Genomic DNA, 19,472 nt, shown 5'->3' with positions numbered 1-19,472 from the left:
TCCGACTTATGGGACAATATAAGGTCTGCCATGAGTTCTGTCATTACAGTTTCACGCACCAGAGGCAGATACAGCTCTAGACCACCAGTGAACCTGCCATATTGCTATCCAACCTGACCCCGCAGTTGCAGTAAACCTAAGTGAACCGCAGTTTCGAAAGTCGACAGCAATAACCACTGCAGAATTGCTTTTAATCAACGTCTGAAATGAGGGTGACTTGAAGCGTCGCCCCATGCTGATTAAATGTAATTGTTTAATTGCCAAGTGCTGGGAACCCATCCTAAGAGGATTCCAATGGAATTATTTAATCTCTAGTCAGGAAGTACACTGCAGGAAAAAGCTGAGGGAAAACGAAAGCAAAAAAAAAAGAAAAAAAATCAAGCAGAATTAGCCTTTTTATATGTGTATTTTTGATTACATCATGAAATATTAACTGGGGTTTACATTTAGTTAGCTCAGAACAGAATGAGGTGGAGGACCATGATGCATTCACTAGTGTGGTTGCAGTTTTTGACCTGTCATCTGTCATGATAAAGTGTGTGATGCTGTCTGCAGGTTTACTTTTACATTCCAGCTTTACCCTGGAAATAACAAAACTGTAGAATATTGGCTCTACGTTGTAAAGAGTGCCTGTAGCTTTTGCCACATAATACCTTTGCTTCATACCACATCTGCCACCTTTCACAGTCTCTTTGGTATTATCCAGTTTGAAAACAAGAGATTCCAGCATTAAATCACTCCAACAAAGTGCTACAGGAGGAGCTCTAAGAGTTTACTATTCAAAGACCCTCATGGGGAAGTTAAAAAGGCCCTCTCCCCCCTCTGATCACCTACTGATCTCTGCTAATGGGGCTCTATAAACTTAAGGGGTACAGGTGTGCTCCATTTGAGGTCACAACACGTTGCTTGGGGTCACAAACAGCCACCATTAACACACAACACAGACATGGTGGGATTAAGAGCCACATGAACACACATTTCTATGTGTTCGTAATTATTATCTCTCATCTGTATTTCCCATGGCGCTACCTCTCCTAGACCAATTTAAGCTGGCATGATCCCCAATTGGTTTGGCACACAAGCCATGACATTTCAATCTATCAACAAAATCAATAGCAGTACTCCTCTTAATATAACTGTACACAGTGCAAGTGCTCCACAGTAAAAAACGTTCTTGCTGTCGCATTCAAATAAACAGAGAGTAAAGCCAGCCTTGCCATTCTGCTGATAAATGCAGTTCTGCCCTCCCGAGGGAAATGTGCCTGCATCCCTCTGGTCAGAAGTGTGCTTCTGCCCCCCCATCCCCCCCAACACGCCACGGGCAGAGAGAGAGTGGGTTGGTTTGGGGTGGGGGTTGTGGGGGAGTAGGCAGAGGCCACTTCCCTGCAGCTGTGCCCTTATTCCCAGCACCTGACCAGGGGCCCAGATGTGCACACAGGCAAAAGCAACAATTTGAGAAATGTAAGTCCCCTGTGGGACCCAGGCACCTGCAAATGTAACCTCACTATCTAACATGATGGCGTAATTACAGGTCTAACAAGTCTACATCTGGAAAGGACTCATTTAATCTATCAAATCAAACGTTACCAGACTGGGGAACAATACAAAAATGGAATCGCACTCTCAGCATTTCATCTGCACATCAAACAAATTCCACTCTGCATTTGGCGCTGACCCAATTAGCCATCAAGTAGACAGCAACTATAGGGCACACGGCGGTCATTTACAACACAACGCAGAGAGAAATTTTTATTTATTTCACTCCGCGCCTGCATAAAGATCATGAGCCAGTTAAAGACACGTGTTTTTATTTTTGCTTTCATTCTTTAAAAAAAAAGAAAAAAGCTGATGTTTAATACAGTGCGGTTCCTATGAGCCAAGAAGATCACATACGAGCCGTCACTAATAGTAACTGTTACAGCTGCACAAATATATAGCATTTATAGCATCAATAGCATTACATCACACGGTGACTATATTTAACATTAGCCAGAGCACAGAGCATACTGCTACTGATTAGGTTTTTAAAATTTTAAAGTTGCTATATGCAGTTTACAGTAAACTGACTGGCCGACTTCACTTCATAAAGCTTTGCACTCAAAGGAAACTGTAAAGGTTAATGGTGACATCTAGTGGCACATACGGATATATACACCTGGTAATCACAGTAAAATGGGGGTTTGGGCATTGTTTGTAAACACGTATGCTTCCCTTTCCTATAGGAAGCCAAAATCTTTCTGAAAAATAAACATTTGATTATTAGTAGTGATAAATATGCTACATGCTGACCAGAACCTGGTACTAATAAATTTGTAAATGAATTTCAAATACACTCAAGAGTGGGGAGGAATATAATCCATCATTAATATATAACATTTTACCTTAAATATAGGCTTTAAAAGCAGATCTCATTTTTAAAATTGCACACTTGAACCGAATGGCACTTTGTATTTTCCTCACTGTGCTTCTGGCATTACAGGAGTAGTAAACCTTCTGACAGTAGAGGGTGATAGTGATCTGTTTATTTAAGCTCTGGCCACAGTTGAGGAAACCCTTTAAATATATTTATTCTCACACAAAATAATCTATCTATCTTACCTGTCGCTTAATAAAAAAGACAATTAATGTGCTGTTTTGCCAATAAAATGAACTTCTTGACAATATTTCACTGACACGCAAGTTTGCAGTTTATATTGCAATGTTTGGGGTTTTTTGCATTATATTTGTGTATATGTGTTTCACCTCCTCATGATTTTTTTCTTCCTCATATTCAACAACTGATATACCACTGCTAATATTTTTCAGTTCCTTCTCCAGCGTGTTATCAAAATACATTTGGGGATATTTCTATGCCTCCGCTTAGCACATCCTTTAGCTGAACACAAGAAAACTGATTGCTAAATTCTGATATGTTTTGCAGCAAAAATCTTGAACTTCCAAACGCTGAAAAACACAACTGAAAACTGTGAATTACTTTCTACATAACAAACTATGGTGCACAGATTGGTTTCAATGGTTTATAAACACATCCATCAACAGTTCAGGCGCATTGTTCATCACCATCCATCCACAGGCATCAGTTTGTCACTGGCCAGTGCGTAGGACAGATGATGGGGGAGTAGTGTGCCGCTTTGGGCAGAGAATCTTGCTAAAGGCCCTGCGGAAGCTACTGTGGCACAGCGGGTAGAGGAATGGGTTAATAGCAGAGTTGAGCCACAGGAGCCAGAAGGTGACCTCGTACCAGTGATGCTGGATGCATCGCCCTCTGCAGGCAGCACGGATGATCATCAGTAGGGTGTACGGTGCCCAGCAGATGGCAAACACACATACTATGATGGCCAGAGACTTAGCAATTTTCTTATCCCTGGATAGACGGCTAGGATGGGCTGCCCTGCTGTTTGAGGCATCTAGCTTACCCAAACCAGGAGAGGATGTCTGGGAGTTGATAGAGCCTCTTACAGCCAGTTTTATCCCAAACCCCCAATTGTGGGACAGGGGGATACCTTCCCCCTGGGCAGAGGCGGGTTCACTTGCTTGAAGGTGAAGCTGAGCCTCCCTGCTGTGCAGCCTCCTCCTGCGTATACTGAGGTAAATGCTGAGGTTGAAGAAAGCCACAGAGATGAAAGGAGAAAAAAACTCCAGCATAGAGGCACTCAGCAGGAAGTACCAAGAGTAATAGAACTCTGCGAAGCACTCATCCTTTGGCACGCGGCTTCTGCCCACCACCAGCTCCCAGAATATGATAGCAGGGCCATAGAGGACAAAGGCTAGCACCCAGACTGCAGTCATCTTGATTATGGCTTGATGAGTCATGCTCTGTCTGGCACGGTAGCTTACCTGCAGTAAATACATACATAAATCAGCAAATATACTTTAGAAATCCTGCCAGGGTAAAGACACTCAATTAGTCAGTTATTGTAGACATATTTGCAAATGGTTGTTTAGCTACTGCAGCAATACTGGAGGATGAGGCTTTCTGGCTGTATAATGCAGTTTTAGAAGAATGACACAATATGAAAAGGTCTTATTACAGCCTAACTCTCACATTCACAATATTCTTGATAATAAATTACAAGTGAAACTAGACTGAAAAATGATTATAATGTTTAAAAAGAAGAAGAAATGTCCGTCACTATTTAGCGTGGACGCTGATTAAGCATCCACAGTATTGTTCTCCAAATCTTTATTCTATTTTCTTCATAATTTATTATTAAATAGCCAAAACAAGAGCCGATTTTATCTGTCAGTCTGTCTGAAGGTTTGTCAAAATTAGTTTAAAAACTATCAAAACTACAATGTGGTGGAGAGGTGTAGAATGGCCGTAGGAAGAAAACATTGAAATTTGGTACAGATCCAGATCATTTTCACTGGCTTGGCAGAGGATGAGCCCTTTGAGTGCCCTTCTAAACTGAGCTGCTTTAGTCATGCATGAATAAGTGTGCAGCGTTTATGAATATCTAGTCAGAGTGGGGTTTAATGTAACTGTTTTATATACTGCAATGTTAATAATATTTAGTAATATAGTTTTTTTTTAAGTACCAAGTAGTATTTGTTTTTCTCAATAATGTGAAAGAGTACAGCAAAAGAATACATTTTTTCCCCTAAGTTGTATCCAAAAATGTATTTAGTTTTTTTAAAAACACTATTTTACAATTCACTGTCTTGCTTCAGCTAAAGATAGGCAGTAATTATGGAAACCAGTCTTCAACAAAGTGACACTAGGTAGGTCACTGTGTCTGTAAGATTAGAGTCAAATGGTGAAACCCTTCAACACCAACACCTTTATATTTAACTTGCAAAGAGCCAGACTTTGTTGTCATTTTTAAGTTGATCTTGGAAATAGTTTTCCAGACTTTGTGAAGATCTTTCAAAGTTTTTCTTTGGACACTGCCTGCTTTTTGATTTCTTTTCAGCCCAGTCTTTTACCTGATCATTTTTATTTTCATTTAAGAGTTAAAGAACAAAAAGGAAACTGGACAAGAGGAGGACACAGAAAGAGAAGTGTCAGGATTACAAAGCAGGTGAAGATTGTCTTAACGTCATGTCGGTCGAACGGTCGCTGTCAAGAAGCTCTTCTTAATGAATGGAAACAGGGAAAAAATAATGTATGCCAAATTACACAAAAACTGGGCTTCAGTTCAGTGGCAATAGTTCTTACTGAGTGATGAATCCAAATTTAAAAATTTGGTTCAAATTGCCATCAGTAGATACAGAGGATGTCAGGCGAGAGGTAAAAAAGTGAGTGTCTAGAACCATCTGTAAAACAAGGGGGGAGGCTCTACCATGGTTTGATGCTGCGTTTTAGCCAGTGGTGTTGAGAATCTTGTCAAAACTGCTGAATTATGAACTCAGAAAAGTACAGCAAGATTTTGAGCCACCATGCAATACCATCTGGAAAGCATCTGATTGGAAATGACTTCCTTTTTAAGCATGACAGTGATCCCAAACACACTGCCAATGCAGTAAAAGCATACCTGGATAGAAAAACACATAATGGACCGCTATCAGTCATGGTCTGAAGCCCAGACCTTAATATTACTGAAGCAGTGTGGGATCATCTTGACAAAGAACAGAAGAAAAGGCTGCCAACATCCAAAGAAGAGCTTTGGATGTTCTTGAAGAAGCCTGGGAAAGTATTCCTGAAGACTGCTTAAAGAAAAGACAAGAAAGCTGCCTAACAGACTGTGGATGTACCAAATATTGACTTTCATGCATGTTAGAATTGTACAAACTCTATTTTTGCCTGATATGCTTTTTTTGTGCACATTTGCACATGTTTAAATAATTTACCACATCTATTTCCCAAAAAAATGAGGGATGACTCACCACTTTTGTACAGTACTATATTTACCAACCGTCATAGTATACTGATGGAAAGACCAAATAAACACATAATGAGAACATCAATGTAACAATGTGCAGTACAAAAGTCAGTGAAGTACCCCTTATCACCACTTGTCTCAATTAGTGTCACATCCTATGTCTCTGCCCACATTCTTGCCCAGCTCGCAGCATCTCTGGGCACACATGTATGTCACCCTCTGTCTTTCTAATTAACTCAAGACCTTCTTCAAAGAATATGAAAGATGATTTCACTTATGTTTGCATAAATTTGCATGACATGAACATGGCCCCTCAGCTATACATGTTAATCAGTTAAGACATATAGTGTTAACATGAGGCATGTTGACTCTAGACTTGTAAATCAGTTTTTTTTATGAATTCTTTCTAAGGTCTTAGTAGGCAAACTCCCTCTTACATTCCAAACTAGCTCATTAATTACGATGTTTTCTTTCTGACACTGTGCTATTAGCATTTTAGAAATGTGTTGACATTTGATCTATTTAACAGTCAGTATTTGTCTACATCTTTTCATTTCAAAGACAAACTTTGTCTGTGACTGCTGCTGACCCTTTGTCTTTCCATGTTCAGAGAAAAATGCTTTTAGGAAAATGTTGCTTGGCTGCCGGTGGCCTGTTTCTGCTACGATTGATCTCTTCAGGTTGGAAGGACCACGGCACGGAGGAGGATCTCTATGATCAAAGCTCGCTAATTAAAGAAGAGGCTCTCTCTCTCCGGTGTTATTTGTATTCATTGCTCTGATGTTAAGTGTTTCCTTTCTGAAAGGAAACAGAGCCCTCTCTTTGTCCACTATGCCAAGCCTTGTCCCACCTTTGAGTTATCGCACATATCTGTAGGACACAGTCAGCTGTGTAATGCACAGACAAGCCCCGACAACACGCTAAATGGGGCTAACGTCTTCAGAAGTCACAAAAAAATACTTCTCAGAAAGTGTGTTCCGAAGCAGGAAGAGAAAGAGCACATAGAGTAGCAGTGATGTACCATTGTGTTTCTGTGTTTTAGAGGGAAAAAAATCACGTAATTAATGAGTGGCAATAAGCAGAAATTAAGATTAAACAATTTTTTTGACAGTGATTTATTGTATACTGAATATTTTCTGAAGCCCAGTTTGTCCCAGAGTCATAATGCAACTTTTTTCTATCTTCATCATGTGGAAAAACTATAATTAGGGGTGGCGCTGGGCCTGAACGGGTCAGGAATGATTAACCTCTGCAGATGGGCACATTTGGGAGACTGAGCTTCGATTGCCCCTACCGATGACCTGGGAGATTCATTGGAAACTAAGCCACAGAGCGGAAGAATAAACACTGGTGTATTTGCAAATAGCTGAGATTTAAATCATTTAACATTATACTTTAAAGACTTATTCAAATAGATAAATGGGTGAATGGCAGAAAGAGGGTGGCAATATTATTTTTTACAAATATGGGAGTTAATTTTGTTCTGTCAGAGTCCCTTAAATTATTTTTGACATCTGTGAGCATGGAGAGACGACATATTCCACTCACTGCTCTGGTGACTGACAGGAAGCGGTCGTAGCTGATGAGAACAATGCTGAAGACAGACGCCGAACAAAGCAGGTAGTCCATGACCAGCCACAGCTTACACAGTCCTCGACCCAGCGTCCACCTGCCTGTGAGGATGTAGGGGATGTACACCGGGATGCAAAATGCTCCTAGAGAAATAGTGATGATGTAATAGGAGCAGAAACCAAAGCAAAAATAACAATACTTAGTATATTTTCATTTCTTTAGGGAGGAAAGCATGTAACCAGATTATCAATATACCACAATACACTTGCTAACATAAAATATGTCTTTACAGGAGAAGTTATGGTGGTGGATAATTAAAGAACACTTTAAATATATATTTAAATGTTATTACAACATTTCTGCATGACTGTTTCTATACTGCTTGCATTCTCTAATAAAGCAGATTAAACTGTAAATGTGAGAGAGCAGTGCTTATAAATGAGGCAAAATTCACCCTTGCCAAATAAAAATTGCATCAAGCTCTCTGATTATTTATTGTCAGTCACATTCATTTAACTGATTAGCAGCTATTTAATCTTGTAATCTAGCTCCAGTCAATCAGGGCACAGGTATCTATTAGCAGCCATCCCCATGGCAGGGAGAATGAAAGCCATAAGAAACATGTCCTTATCACTAAAATACTGTGGGAATTTCAAAACTTTACATATCGAATATTCACGCATGAATCATATGCTATCAGATTGCATCACATCAAAACATGTTAAGTTAATATGTGCATTTTATCATATCAACTTCACTAGCTTGTCTGATATTCCAGGCTCTGCAAGGCAGACTGCGCTTGGACTTACCTACAAGAAAATCAGATATTGCTAGATTCAGGAAGTAGTAATTGCACTGTCTCCTCAAACTCTTGTCCACTTTAAATGCCAAGATGACGAGCGCGTTGCCCAAAACTATCACAACAACCAAAGTCACCATCATCACCATTAAAATGACAATCATGGGTCCCGAGAACACGAAGCTGCTCTGGACTCTAGTGGAGGCATTGCCAAAATAGTACCCAGTGGAGTTGGAATCAGTTTGCTCCTCCGACATGGTCCTGATGTGAGGTGAATGCTGCGGTCGTTAAATCCCCAACGGGCCAGCTCTAAATGTAATAAGCAACAGGTGCCAGGCGAACGGACGCTGCGTTCAACACCCCATGTTCCGAAAGCTCCGGTTTCCTGGTGGAACTGAGCATTATGTTCACGGATATCCACGAGAGAGCGCGCAACGCACAACACGACCCAGACACCTGATGAATTACGCACGTCTGTCAGCGTTTGTCTGGCATGAAGCACTTCGTTGAAATGAGAATTTTTCTCCACACAACCATTAAATCATTTTCGAGCTAAGTTGCAATTTTAGAAGTGACCAAAGTCTGTGACGTTACTGGCACAAATCTTTAGTTTGGCTTTAAACTTAGGTGCGATATGCCTTTAATAAATAATTTAGGGACAGCAAGAAAAACAACAACAAAAAGGAACTGAGCTTATATTTCAATAGCATCCTATCCGGTGTTTATGGAAAGGTAGTTTCTGTCTTTTTACAGTAAATTGAGATGTCTCACCTCTGAATGCATTAGTCTGTGGCTTACTGACTTTTTCCCCCTTTAAAACATATTCAGCATGTGAATCAACACAGGAAGCACTTAATAGCCGTCCCTCGTATTTTCTTCGCTGAAATAAATTCATAAAAGTCTCATATCTGATTCACAGACGCACATTCCCCTCGCCACGGCTCACACAAGGTGAAAAGCATGTGGGTGTGCGCGCAGCTCGCAGGAAGCCCATTTAGGCTATGCTGTTATAGTAATTTAATTCGCTATGGGATGATGCATGCACACACAGTAGCATGCTGAGGGTTTGACACCAGCTAACTGTCCAGACAATTACCTCATCCCAAACGCAACGTGAGTTAACAAAAGAGCATTTCCTTTAAGCTGTAAAACAACTTTTTTTTTGTTTCGCTTGTTTACTTCCGTCCTTTGTTGTCAAAATGCTTCTTATATTGTTTTTTCCTAATCATGGAGTCTCTCTCTCTCTCTCTCTCTCTCTCTCTCTCTCTCTCTCTCTGTCTGTGTGTCATCTTCCTTCAAACCTCAACGTCTAAGGTTTGATTCTAAAAGAAGAAGTCTTACAATTTTTGTTGAGGATTCAATAAAAAAATGATAAGGCTCATTTGCATACTATCTTGCCAGCTCCCCAACTGTGATCCAGGAAAAATGAGCAACATTAAAGAACAGTAGAAGTGACTGAAAGAATTTAGTCTGAATAACTGTTATTCTGGAGCCACCGTCATCTCTCAGAGTTAGCTGCGTTGGAGATGCAACACTGAGTAGCAGAGTAATGTAAGTACACATTTTCACACAGTCCATTTAGCATTGTTAAAAGAAGATGAGTGCGCTATCATGTGAGAAATGTTTCAAAATTGGTCAAACATGACAATGCATTTGTGAGTTTGCAGAAACAGGGACTGAGTGGAAATGTGGAAAGATAATAACAAAAAGCACACCGGCAGCAAGGGTAGGTTAGGGATTACATAAGAGGCTACCCTCTCATATTGTACTGTGAGTTGAGCATACAGTCTATGTAATGACAGGTCTAAAGTATGAACAGCTGAATTGCTTTTAGTTGGACATTTACATATGAATTGAACCAAGTCTTGGACTGTAACTACTCAAATACGGGAAATTGTTCCTTATAACCTAATTAACACAATGCCACAGTCTGCTAAGGATTGGTTGTCTCAGCAAATTTTCCCTAAGGTCAGACTGTGCAATGCTCAATGTAACTGCAAAAACATCAAAGTGGTACATCCCAGACTCTACAGGGCCCCAATTAGCAAACATTTAACCAATTGTTAAATGTTAAAGTCCACAATAGTACGGATTGACAGAAAAAAGCCTCTTCTGTCCAAAAGGAAAATGACAGCACAGCTTTCATCTTCAAAGTTGCATTTAAACAAACCACAAGATTTCTGGAACAATGTCTTTTATGTACAAAAGACCAAAGTGGAGACGTTTGGAGACGCAGCAGAGGGCTGATCTGGGCAGCTTTGCAGGCACTGGACCAGGGAACCTTGCAGTCATTGAGTCGACCATGAACTCCTCTGTTTACCAAAGTATTCTAGAGTCAAATGTGTCAAACAGCTAAAGCTTTCCTGAAATGATGTCAAACAACAGGTCAGTGATCCCAAGCACACCATTAAATCTACAACATAATGGCTGAAAAAGAAAAGAATGAAGTTGTTCTAATGGCCCAGTCAATGTCCAGACCTTAACCAGACTGAAATGTTGTGACGGGACCTTAAGAGAGCTGTGTATAAATGCATCCCCCAAACCTCAATGAACTGGAGTAGCATTCTAAAGAAGCCTGGGTCAAAAGGTATAAACATACAGGATATTAGTTGAAGTTATTGCAGTTAGAGACTAGAGACCAGACTGCATAAAGTCCTAGACTCCTGTAAAAATTCATTTTTTCAGATAGATAGATAGATAGATAGATAGATAGATAGATAGATAGATAGATAGATAGATAGATAGATAGATAGATAGATAGATAGATAGATAGATAGACTAAAGTATAGTTGGTGAAGCACTGAAACAATTAAATATTGAGAACTGTTTAACATAAATATTCTTCTTCTTCTTCACAAAAGTGTGTCAGGAAAGCAATCTGTTTAACAGGTGCACTGCTGCTGGATTTGGAAATACAAATGAAATGACTCATCTAAATATGGAGGGCACTCAAAAAGAAGGCAGTATCATGGAGGGTACACAGAGGCTCTAGTGTTGCCTATTATACTGTGTCCTGCTGTGGCTCTCCATTACTCTAGTGCTCAAGTGTTTGCGTTTGGATGCTGGGCTAGAATACAGATGCTACAATACTGTAACAGTGTGCCTATCCACAGTAATCACCGTCAAGATTTAACCAAAACATGCACAGGTTACACCACGAGTCATCATTTTACAACATTGTTTCTGAAATTTTGTAAAAGTCAATTCCAGATTAGTTTTTAATGTGTAGAAATATATTTATATTTCAACTAAACATACTAAAGACAAAATGTTTGGAAATATGATTGGCAAGAAAAAGGTTAAAAGGCCTTTTCACTATTGGTCATTGTTGTAGGTGGATTACAAAGGAATAATCAGAAAAATGCATTGACATACATGTATTCATTTTTTGTCTGTGGAGCTCAAAATTCTAAAATATGTGAAGTTTTTATAATTGCTGCCTTCATTTACTGTTTGGCAGCTTGAGACTTGATCTAAGTCTTCCTAAATGTCACACTGATAGCAAAATTGCAATCTTAAATCTCCTAGATAAATTGATTCCTGTCCATGCTGATTTTTCTACCTGAAAGAACTCATGTTCAGTGAACACTAAACAGACCTATTATAGTGGATAGTTATGGGTCCTAAAACCACTGTGCAGATTTGTTTTCACTTGGCTCAGTTCTGAGGAGCTCCTGACAGGCAGCCAACTGCAACTTGGGTTTGAAAAAGCATTTAAACAAACTGCAATCTGCCTCACACAACCCCAATTAAAAAAAAAAAAAAATTGTGAAAAATCTAAATAAAAACAGAACAAAAACACAAAAGGTCCTGAGTGTAGGCAGGCCAAGTTACCACCTGGATTCTTCTACTACAAACCAGCGCTGTTATAATAAATGCAGTATGCAGTTTAGCATTGTCTTGATCAAATATGTAAGGCTATCCCTGAAAAAGACGTGATCTAGATAAGTTGCTCTAATACCTATATGTGTCTTTCAGTATTGATGAAGCCTGTCTACATGTGCAAGCTACCAGTTTGATAGGCAGTAATGCACCCACAAACCATCAGAGGTGCAGACTTTTGAACTGAGAAGTGATAGAAAGTCAGATGATCCCTCTCCTCTTTTGTCCAGAGGATGCAGGGGCCATGTTCCCCCCCCCCCCCCCCCCCCCCTTCCGACACACACACACACACACAGACACACCCCCACCCAAAAAAAGAAAGTGAACTTCAACTTGTTCCCATAGGGCGAGAGGTCGTGTACAGCATGGACAGGTCGCCAGCCTGTCGCAGGTTGGTAGCTGGGAGAGGCTCCAGTCCCTCCGTGACCATGGATGGATGGATACAAAAAAGCTTTCCACTTTCCAGTTCAGTCCATTATAAATTAGATTTGGCCCAGAGAAGACCGTGGTGTCTTAGGACCATGGACCTATCACACATGATAGAGCGTTAACCTGTATTTGTGGATGACACAGTGAACTGTGTTCACAGACAGTCATTTCTGGAAGGCTTCCTGAGCCCATGCAGTGATTTCCATTCAGAATCATGCCTGTACTTAATGCAGTGCTGCCTGAGGGGATACTCATTTCAGCCTTGTCCCTTACACACAAAGATTTCTCCATATTTTCAGAATCTTTTGATGATAGTATGTGCTGTGGAAGATGAGATGTATTTGAGGTCATCACAATTTTACTTTGAGGAACATTATTCTGAAATTGCTCTGTACTTTGTAGACGGAGTTTTTTACAGAATGGTGAACGTCTGCCCAGCTTTACTTCTGAGAAACTCTGCCTCTCTAAGATGCTCTTTTTGTGTTAATAACACAAAAAGAGTGTGTTAATAACCTTTTGCCAATTAACCTAATTAGTTACAAAGTGTTCCTCCATGTGTTTTTCTCTTTAGCAGCACTCACTTTTCCAGCCTTTTGCTGCCCTTTTGCCAACTTCAGACTTTGTTGCTGCCATCAAATTCAAATTGAGCTTCTTAAAATTGTAAACATTTGATATGTTTTCTATGTTCTACCATGACTAAAATATGGCTTTATGAGATTTTTAAACCCCTAAATTCTGCTTTTATTTAGATTTCACACAATGGCTTTTCAGCTATTTTTTATTTTTCAGCTTTCTATTTTATGAAGAAAATAATACTCTTAACTGTTAACTACTGTTGGACAGGGCTGCATCAATATGCCAGTATGGGCTAATTGCCATTTGGGCACAACAGATATATCCCCTGGTAGTCTAAGGCTTCACATCACATCAGCACTGTCAGAGTTTACATAATAAATGCTGATCATTAATGAGAGAGCTGAACTCATAGTTGGATGGCTTCTCAGTCTCACAGTCTGTTTGGCAAAGCTGCCTGTGAGATGAAGGGTGCTGGCATTTACCTTATGCTCTAGATCCACAGAAGCTCATTGAAATGCCGTGGGTGTGCCTCATCGTGACAGTATTTGGACTTGTTTAATTTTTCATCTGATTTTCAAAAGCTCCAAGCTGTTTAGTCCATGTATCTCTTTACCCCATCCACATGTCAAAATTTGTCAAGTAAGTCATCACTGCAAATATAACTGAATTGTATGTAAGCAAACATTAAGGGGAAATCTAATGCTTTAAGAGCTCGTTTATACTGCCATCACATTTTGAGCTGTTTGTGTGATTTAGAAATTCTTTCCTTTTTTAAAATGTTCCCTTCCACCACGATGCAAACAGCTCTTGTGGTTTATTTTAATATCCTCTTAGATGCTGTGGAAAGACTTTCTGCTTTCACTAGTATTTAAATCAGTTTTGCTTATTGTGATGTAAATATTTATTATCATTATTTTGAAAGTGAGCTTGTTAGTTCAAGTTCTTTGCATTAACGAGTAATCATCTCTCCCAAAATAGCATCCTATCTAAATTGGAATATCAAAGTCTTATCAAAGCAATTATAAATGTCTTGACACCTATCAGTGCTACTGACAACACTGTTGTGAAAATAAACACAGCCGAACCTAAGGATCCACTGAGGTTCAGTCAATCAAGAGACAATTTGGAAGCTTCTCTTTTTTTGAGAAACGATGCATGCACTCGGTTGATGAGTCATCCTTTAATTGATTGCAATAATTTACGATAAATGCTCTGTCTGGGCTTGATTTCCATGCGGTCCACACTTTGTGATCCTGACCCGATCTTGATCCTGATGATGGGATCCTGTGTGTATTTCCACAACTTGTTACTAAAAATTCCTCCTTATGTAGATAGAGTACACGTTGATATACAGATCACCTCTTAATATGCTCTTAAATACTGCTGAATCTACTGTTACATACAGTACAGCAGGAATGCTGCAGATGCAAAGTGCTGTGTGTATTTTTGGCAGTCTTGTACATTGATGAGACATCTGCTTGCAAGAACTTTTTTTTCTTTATTTCTATTTATGTTATTTCAGGTATTACATTATATGTGGCATGGTATGACAATGTCTAAGGCAGCACAGGCAGGGAAGAAAAAAAGGGTGGGGGGGCATGGGGGAAAATATAATAAAAGGATAGAGTAAGAATAGAAATGTACAATGTATCGCCAACTGCTGCACCTCTAAGAAAAATCAAACATACAGCACCTGGAACACAAAAATTATAAAATACACAAATACATAAATCGACAATCTTCTTGTAGTGTGAGTGTGAATATGATACAGAGAGCCGAGAAAGTGAGAGTGCCTGTGTCTTTGTCACGAATGTACTTGATAATGAGGGTGGAGTGCCGCAATAATGACCCCCAGGAGGCAGAGGCAGACAGAGAAGGAATCAGGAAACCCACGCCATTGGCAGCCCCCAAGAGTGCCAAAGACCTAAAGCCACACATCTTGGCAACATCTGCATATCCGTCCAAGCAGGAGAAGGAGGGAAGCCTAAGATGGGGTGCCCAAGGACAAAGGGTGAGAGTCTACCCCACTAGAGGCCGTGCACCCTGGTACGAGTCGAGAACAGGGCTCCAAGTGCCCAAGAACCTCTTGGGCACCCCACGTCCCAAGAGGAGAAGTGGGCCACCAAGGGAGTGGGCAGGAGTGTTCAGCAGGGAGCAGTGACCATGTCCCACAGGGGCCAAAGCTCAGAAAGCCCCAGACCCAGCCCAACACACTCACTCATACAGACCATTCACTCACTCAATCTCACCCACCCACTAATGACACACAGAGAGACATAAAGACAAATTCACACACACTGACCCCCCCTCCCCTTCGAGGTGCCGGCGAGCAGATGCTGCCCCGAACCAACAGCAAACTGTGACGACGCCAAAGCGCACCACAAACTGCCTGTAGACCCCCGTCCCAGGCAGGTTTGTGAAACAGGGGCGCAGGAAGCCAGCAAACGACTGGCTCAGTAGGTACACCCATTCCCCACACCCTGCCACATGTCAGGAAGAAGTCAGCCTATGGCTCGCACTGACAATGCCCTGGAGCACCAACAAGTCTGGAGACCACCATGTTAGGCAGCACCCACCTCAGTCCTCCACCGCCACAATCTGAGGCAGGCACACATTGACCTGGCCTCCAAAATAGCAACCGCAGCTCTCCAGCCGCCAGGAGGCCACCGGACACCCGTAGTCACAGAGAGCATCCTCATCCACTTGCAAGGCATACAGGGAAACGAGAGTGTAGCCGACCAGCCCCACTAAGTAATGGAACTGATCAGTGGGGGCCAGAGAGAGACAAATTTATCCAGTTGGTTTTTTGAAGAGGCAGACTGTAGAGATTTTTGTATTGTATAAGTTGCACGTTGGGGCTTTCAGTTATTTTGAAGGTGTTTAAGCATATTTGTGTCCAGAGGATTTGATCTGGACTGACGGAAAGATCTTGCTCCTACTTTGCATTTGGGAGGGAAATTGATTCACCAATTTTAAACAACAGCTTATACATTTCTGATAACCATTTGGGGGTACAGATATTTTAAAAATTTTGTTACCCAAGTAGGTATGTCTAGACTCAGTTTTTCCTGTATGACGGATTTCATTTGCTGATATTCAAGAAATGTACCTTCGCTGATTCTATATTTTGATACAGGTTCTTCAAATGAAATAAACTTTCCATCTCATATAACACATTCCAGTTTTTTATCGTTTTCTCATGCCATGATAAAAAATTTAGTATTTTCATTTTCTGATAAATATCTAGACTGTTCCAAACGGGTGTTAGTTTACATAGGATAAGTGAAGACTTAGTTATTTATAAGCATTCCCACCAGGCTGTCAGAGAAATGTTTATGTTGAGGCTTTTAAAGCAGTTATGGTGCTTAATACTGTAGCTGATCAAAGGCAGATTAGAGATTTTTACTTTTCCACAGAATACTTGTTCCAGGTCCAGCCAAGGACTGTGTAATTCAGTAAGCTTAGTTTAATCCATTTTGAAACATATAGCAAACTATTGGATAAGAAGTGGTGATAAAAATTTGGTACTTCTAGACCACCACTGTGTTTTGGTTTTTGTAGTGTTTTGAGACTTATTCATGAGGGGTTTTTTTCCTCAAAATTTTTGAAATTCTGAAATCTAGTAATCTAAACCAAGTAATAGGAGGGTTTATTAGGGATCAGTGAAAATAAGTAGTTTATTTTTGGCACAATCATAATTTTAATGGCGGAAACTGTTCCCATGAGTGATATATTCTGCAACATGTGAGATCATCCGCTACCATTTTTAATAAAGGAATATGATTCAACCGTACCAGGACTGAGAGCTTGGTATAAAAATTTATACCTAGATATCTAATGTTACCTTACCTGTTGATTTATTCCAGTTGATGGAGTATTCCGATATAGATGAGAACTTATGTATAAGTGTGGTTGTCTTCATAAGTGAGGTTTGTGAGCTCCTGGGGAAAAATAATACACCATCAACATATGGGCTTATCATAGGATCTGTATTTTCAGGTTGAACTCCTTTGATATCTACATTTTATCTGATTGCTCCTGCTAATGGTTCGATAAAAAATAACACAAAGGGGGAAAGTGGACAGCACTGTCTGGTGCCCCGCAAGGTTGATGCTTGCAAAGCACAAAAAAGCACATTAGAAGAAGCTTGTAACAGTCTGCACCACAGGCAAGCAGTCCACGTGTTGCATTCAGACAAAGGGGACTTTTGATTTCTCCTTATTAGCTGAAGAATTCTTGACTGCATAAAACACAATAGAATCCAGAGTCACTTATTGATGGCCATTATCTTAAAAAACATTTCAGAGAACAGTTTAACATTCAAAATGACACATTGTGAGTTAAAAGAAGAACAGTCTTTGAGCTCTGTTTCCTTTGGAGCCAATCACTTTACCAGGCAGTCAAATAAGCCTCTGCTATTCATGCTGCTGTATGTGAAGGGAATACACGCTGTTCTTTTCCCCCTACCTTTTCCCTCACTCGCTGTCTCTCTCTGCCTGTCCCTAAAATGTCCCTGCTGGGGATTCTATCTCCTGGTTCCTTTTGAAGCAGTGGCCTCTCTTTGCCTCCATTATCTTGTAATTTGTGAGGGATTACACTCTGGAGCACACACAGTCCACCCCGTTGCTTAAGAGCTGTGACAGCTTACAATAATTGCCATGCTAATTAGCAGGAACTAGCCCAGCGCGCTTCTTTCCCTCACCAGACCTGATTTGATGAATATGCTTTTGATTAATGTCTGCAGTGATGTTTCCATAAAATTCAAGACCTTATAATTAACCAATAATAATGAAGGATATATGTTCACAAGTGAAACGCAGAGTCTATTTTCTCAGGATGAAAAGAAACGGCAGCGCTTGCTTCTGCTAGGCAGGAGCACAGAGTTAATGTGCAGAGAACATTTGCCTTTTTTTGTTCCAACTCTTTGTCAGAGAAGTTTTGATTGTCTTTGTTTGACATAATTGTGTTGATTTCCATGTCTTGTTACCCTTGAATAATTTCTGCTGTTGCTCTGACAGATTCAACAGCAATTAAGGCACAGCTGAGTTGCCCACATTTCTTTAAAAAAAACTTGCATAACAAAGCCCTGACTTACGGACTTTTTTTTAAAGATCAAAACACATTGTTGAGGTTATTTAAACTCAACTGGCTAAACTTTGCGATGCTTTTATTAATGCAATTCAACCTCACAATTTATTTCATTAGGTTTTTGTGTTTTTCCCCCCAATCCCCTACACCTCCATTTCTTCCAGGTGACTGAGGTTAAATATACCTCCATTATGCCGAAGACTAAGCAACTTATCTTTGAAGTTCTCGCAGACATGTACCTTCATTACAGCACGACCCTATCACCTCTATCCACAAATGTGCACATACCTCAGGGGACCTAATTGCTCGAGATAAGCAGGGCCTTTAAAGCCACACACAGAGAATTGACCTTCAATGCCTCAAAATGTTTGTAGCTATATAGAATAATAAAGTAACAAATATCTAAGATGTATGACCTTTAAAACAGTGGTATGGTACCATTGCATTTTTTTCTCTCAAACAATGTAACTGTTTTGTGTTTCTGGCTTTCAGCAATGACACACTTGTGCAGACTCACCTGTTCCAGCAAATACCTACATCTAGTGAATAATTTGGTCAGACCAGTTCATTAACACTTTGCAGGAACAGACATACTCCACTGGGACACCGTTTGGAAATACTGCACGCTGCATGTAACGGCGTGATTTAGGATTATATACCTAATGAAGCACATAATTTCAAGGGAAAGGATGAAAGTATGACACTGCTTCAGGAATATTTTCATGTCTAATTGTTGGTACACTCCACACTGATAATGCTCGTTTACTGTTACTGTTAATACTGTTTATCATTTTAATATGAACTTTCATGTTAACATCTGTCTCGCAGTGTTTCATAAATGTCAGTGTGGAAAACTAAGATATCTTTAACTGCAACCTCGTGTGTGTTATCTTTAATTAAAATATTGTTTTCTGGGCTGTTTACTTGTATTTATTTTCATCATAGTGCTATTTCACAAATGTCATAGATGTTGGCTGGCAATTCCACCTGACACACTGTAGAGAAAGACAAAAAATATTGCCATATGAGGTTTGTGGATATGAATAAAACCAGATTAATATGTTTTACTTTGAAGTTGTAGTTTTTTTAATCATTTGCCTGTAAAGTAATAGCTGTCTTGCATTACTGAAATAACATTGACCTTGTGTTACTGTATGATACTGTTGTTGTGGATGCCATTATAACACAGAATAATGACAGTATAGAAACCAACAACAGAAATACTGAATGAAAAATTGAGTTGCAGAAACTAGGACATAAGACATGACAGTAAACTGTCAAGAGTATGATGCCGCTACTAAGAA

The 19,472-nt window shown here is 40.0% G+C and overlaps 1 protein-coding gene across 1 annotated transcript; it reads right to left on the bottom strand.

Annotated features, from left to right (window-relative positions):
* Positions 1 to 3,084: 3,084 nt before the first annotated feature.
* LOC134617464 (histamine H3 receptor) lies at positions 3,085 to 8,450 on the bottom strand. Its single transcript, XM_063462713.1, has 3 exons — positions 8,204 to 8,450; positions 7,371 to 7,537; positions 3,085 to 3,837 (listed from the first exon to the last, which is right to left on the bottom strand). The coding sequence occupies exons 1-3, from the start codon at positions 8,448 to 8,450 to the stop codon at positions 3,085 to 3,087; spliced, it is 1,167 nt and encodes a 388-aa protein (XP_063318783.1).
* Positions 8,451 to 19,472: the final 11,022 nt, after the last annotated feature.

Source organism: Pelmatolapia mariae, linkage group LG18 (assembly GCF_036321145.2).
Source record: "Pelmatolapia mariae isolate MD_Pm_ZW linkage group LG18, Pm_UMD_F_2, whole genome shotgun sequence".
In the NCBI taxonomy this organism is placed as follows: Eukaryota; Metazoa; Chordata; class Actinopteri; order Cichliformes; family Cichlidae; genus Pelmatolapia; species Pelmatolapia mariae.
The sequence above is the reverse complement of the archived record's forward strand: the minus strand, read 5'-3'. Positions and strand labels throughout refer to the sequence as shown.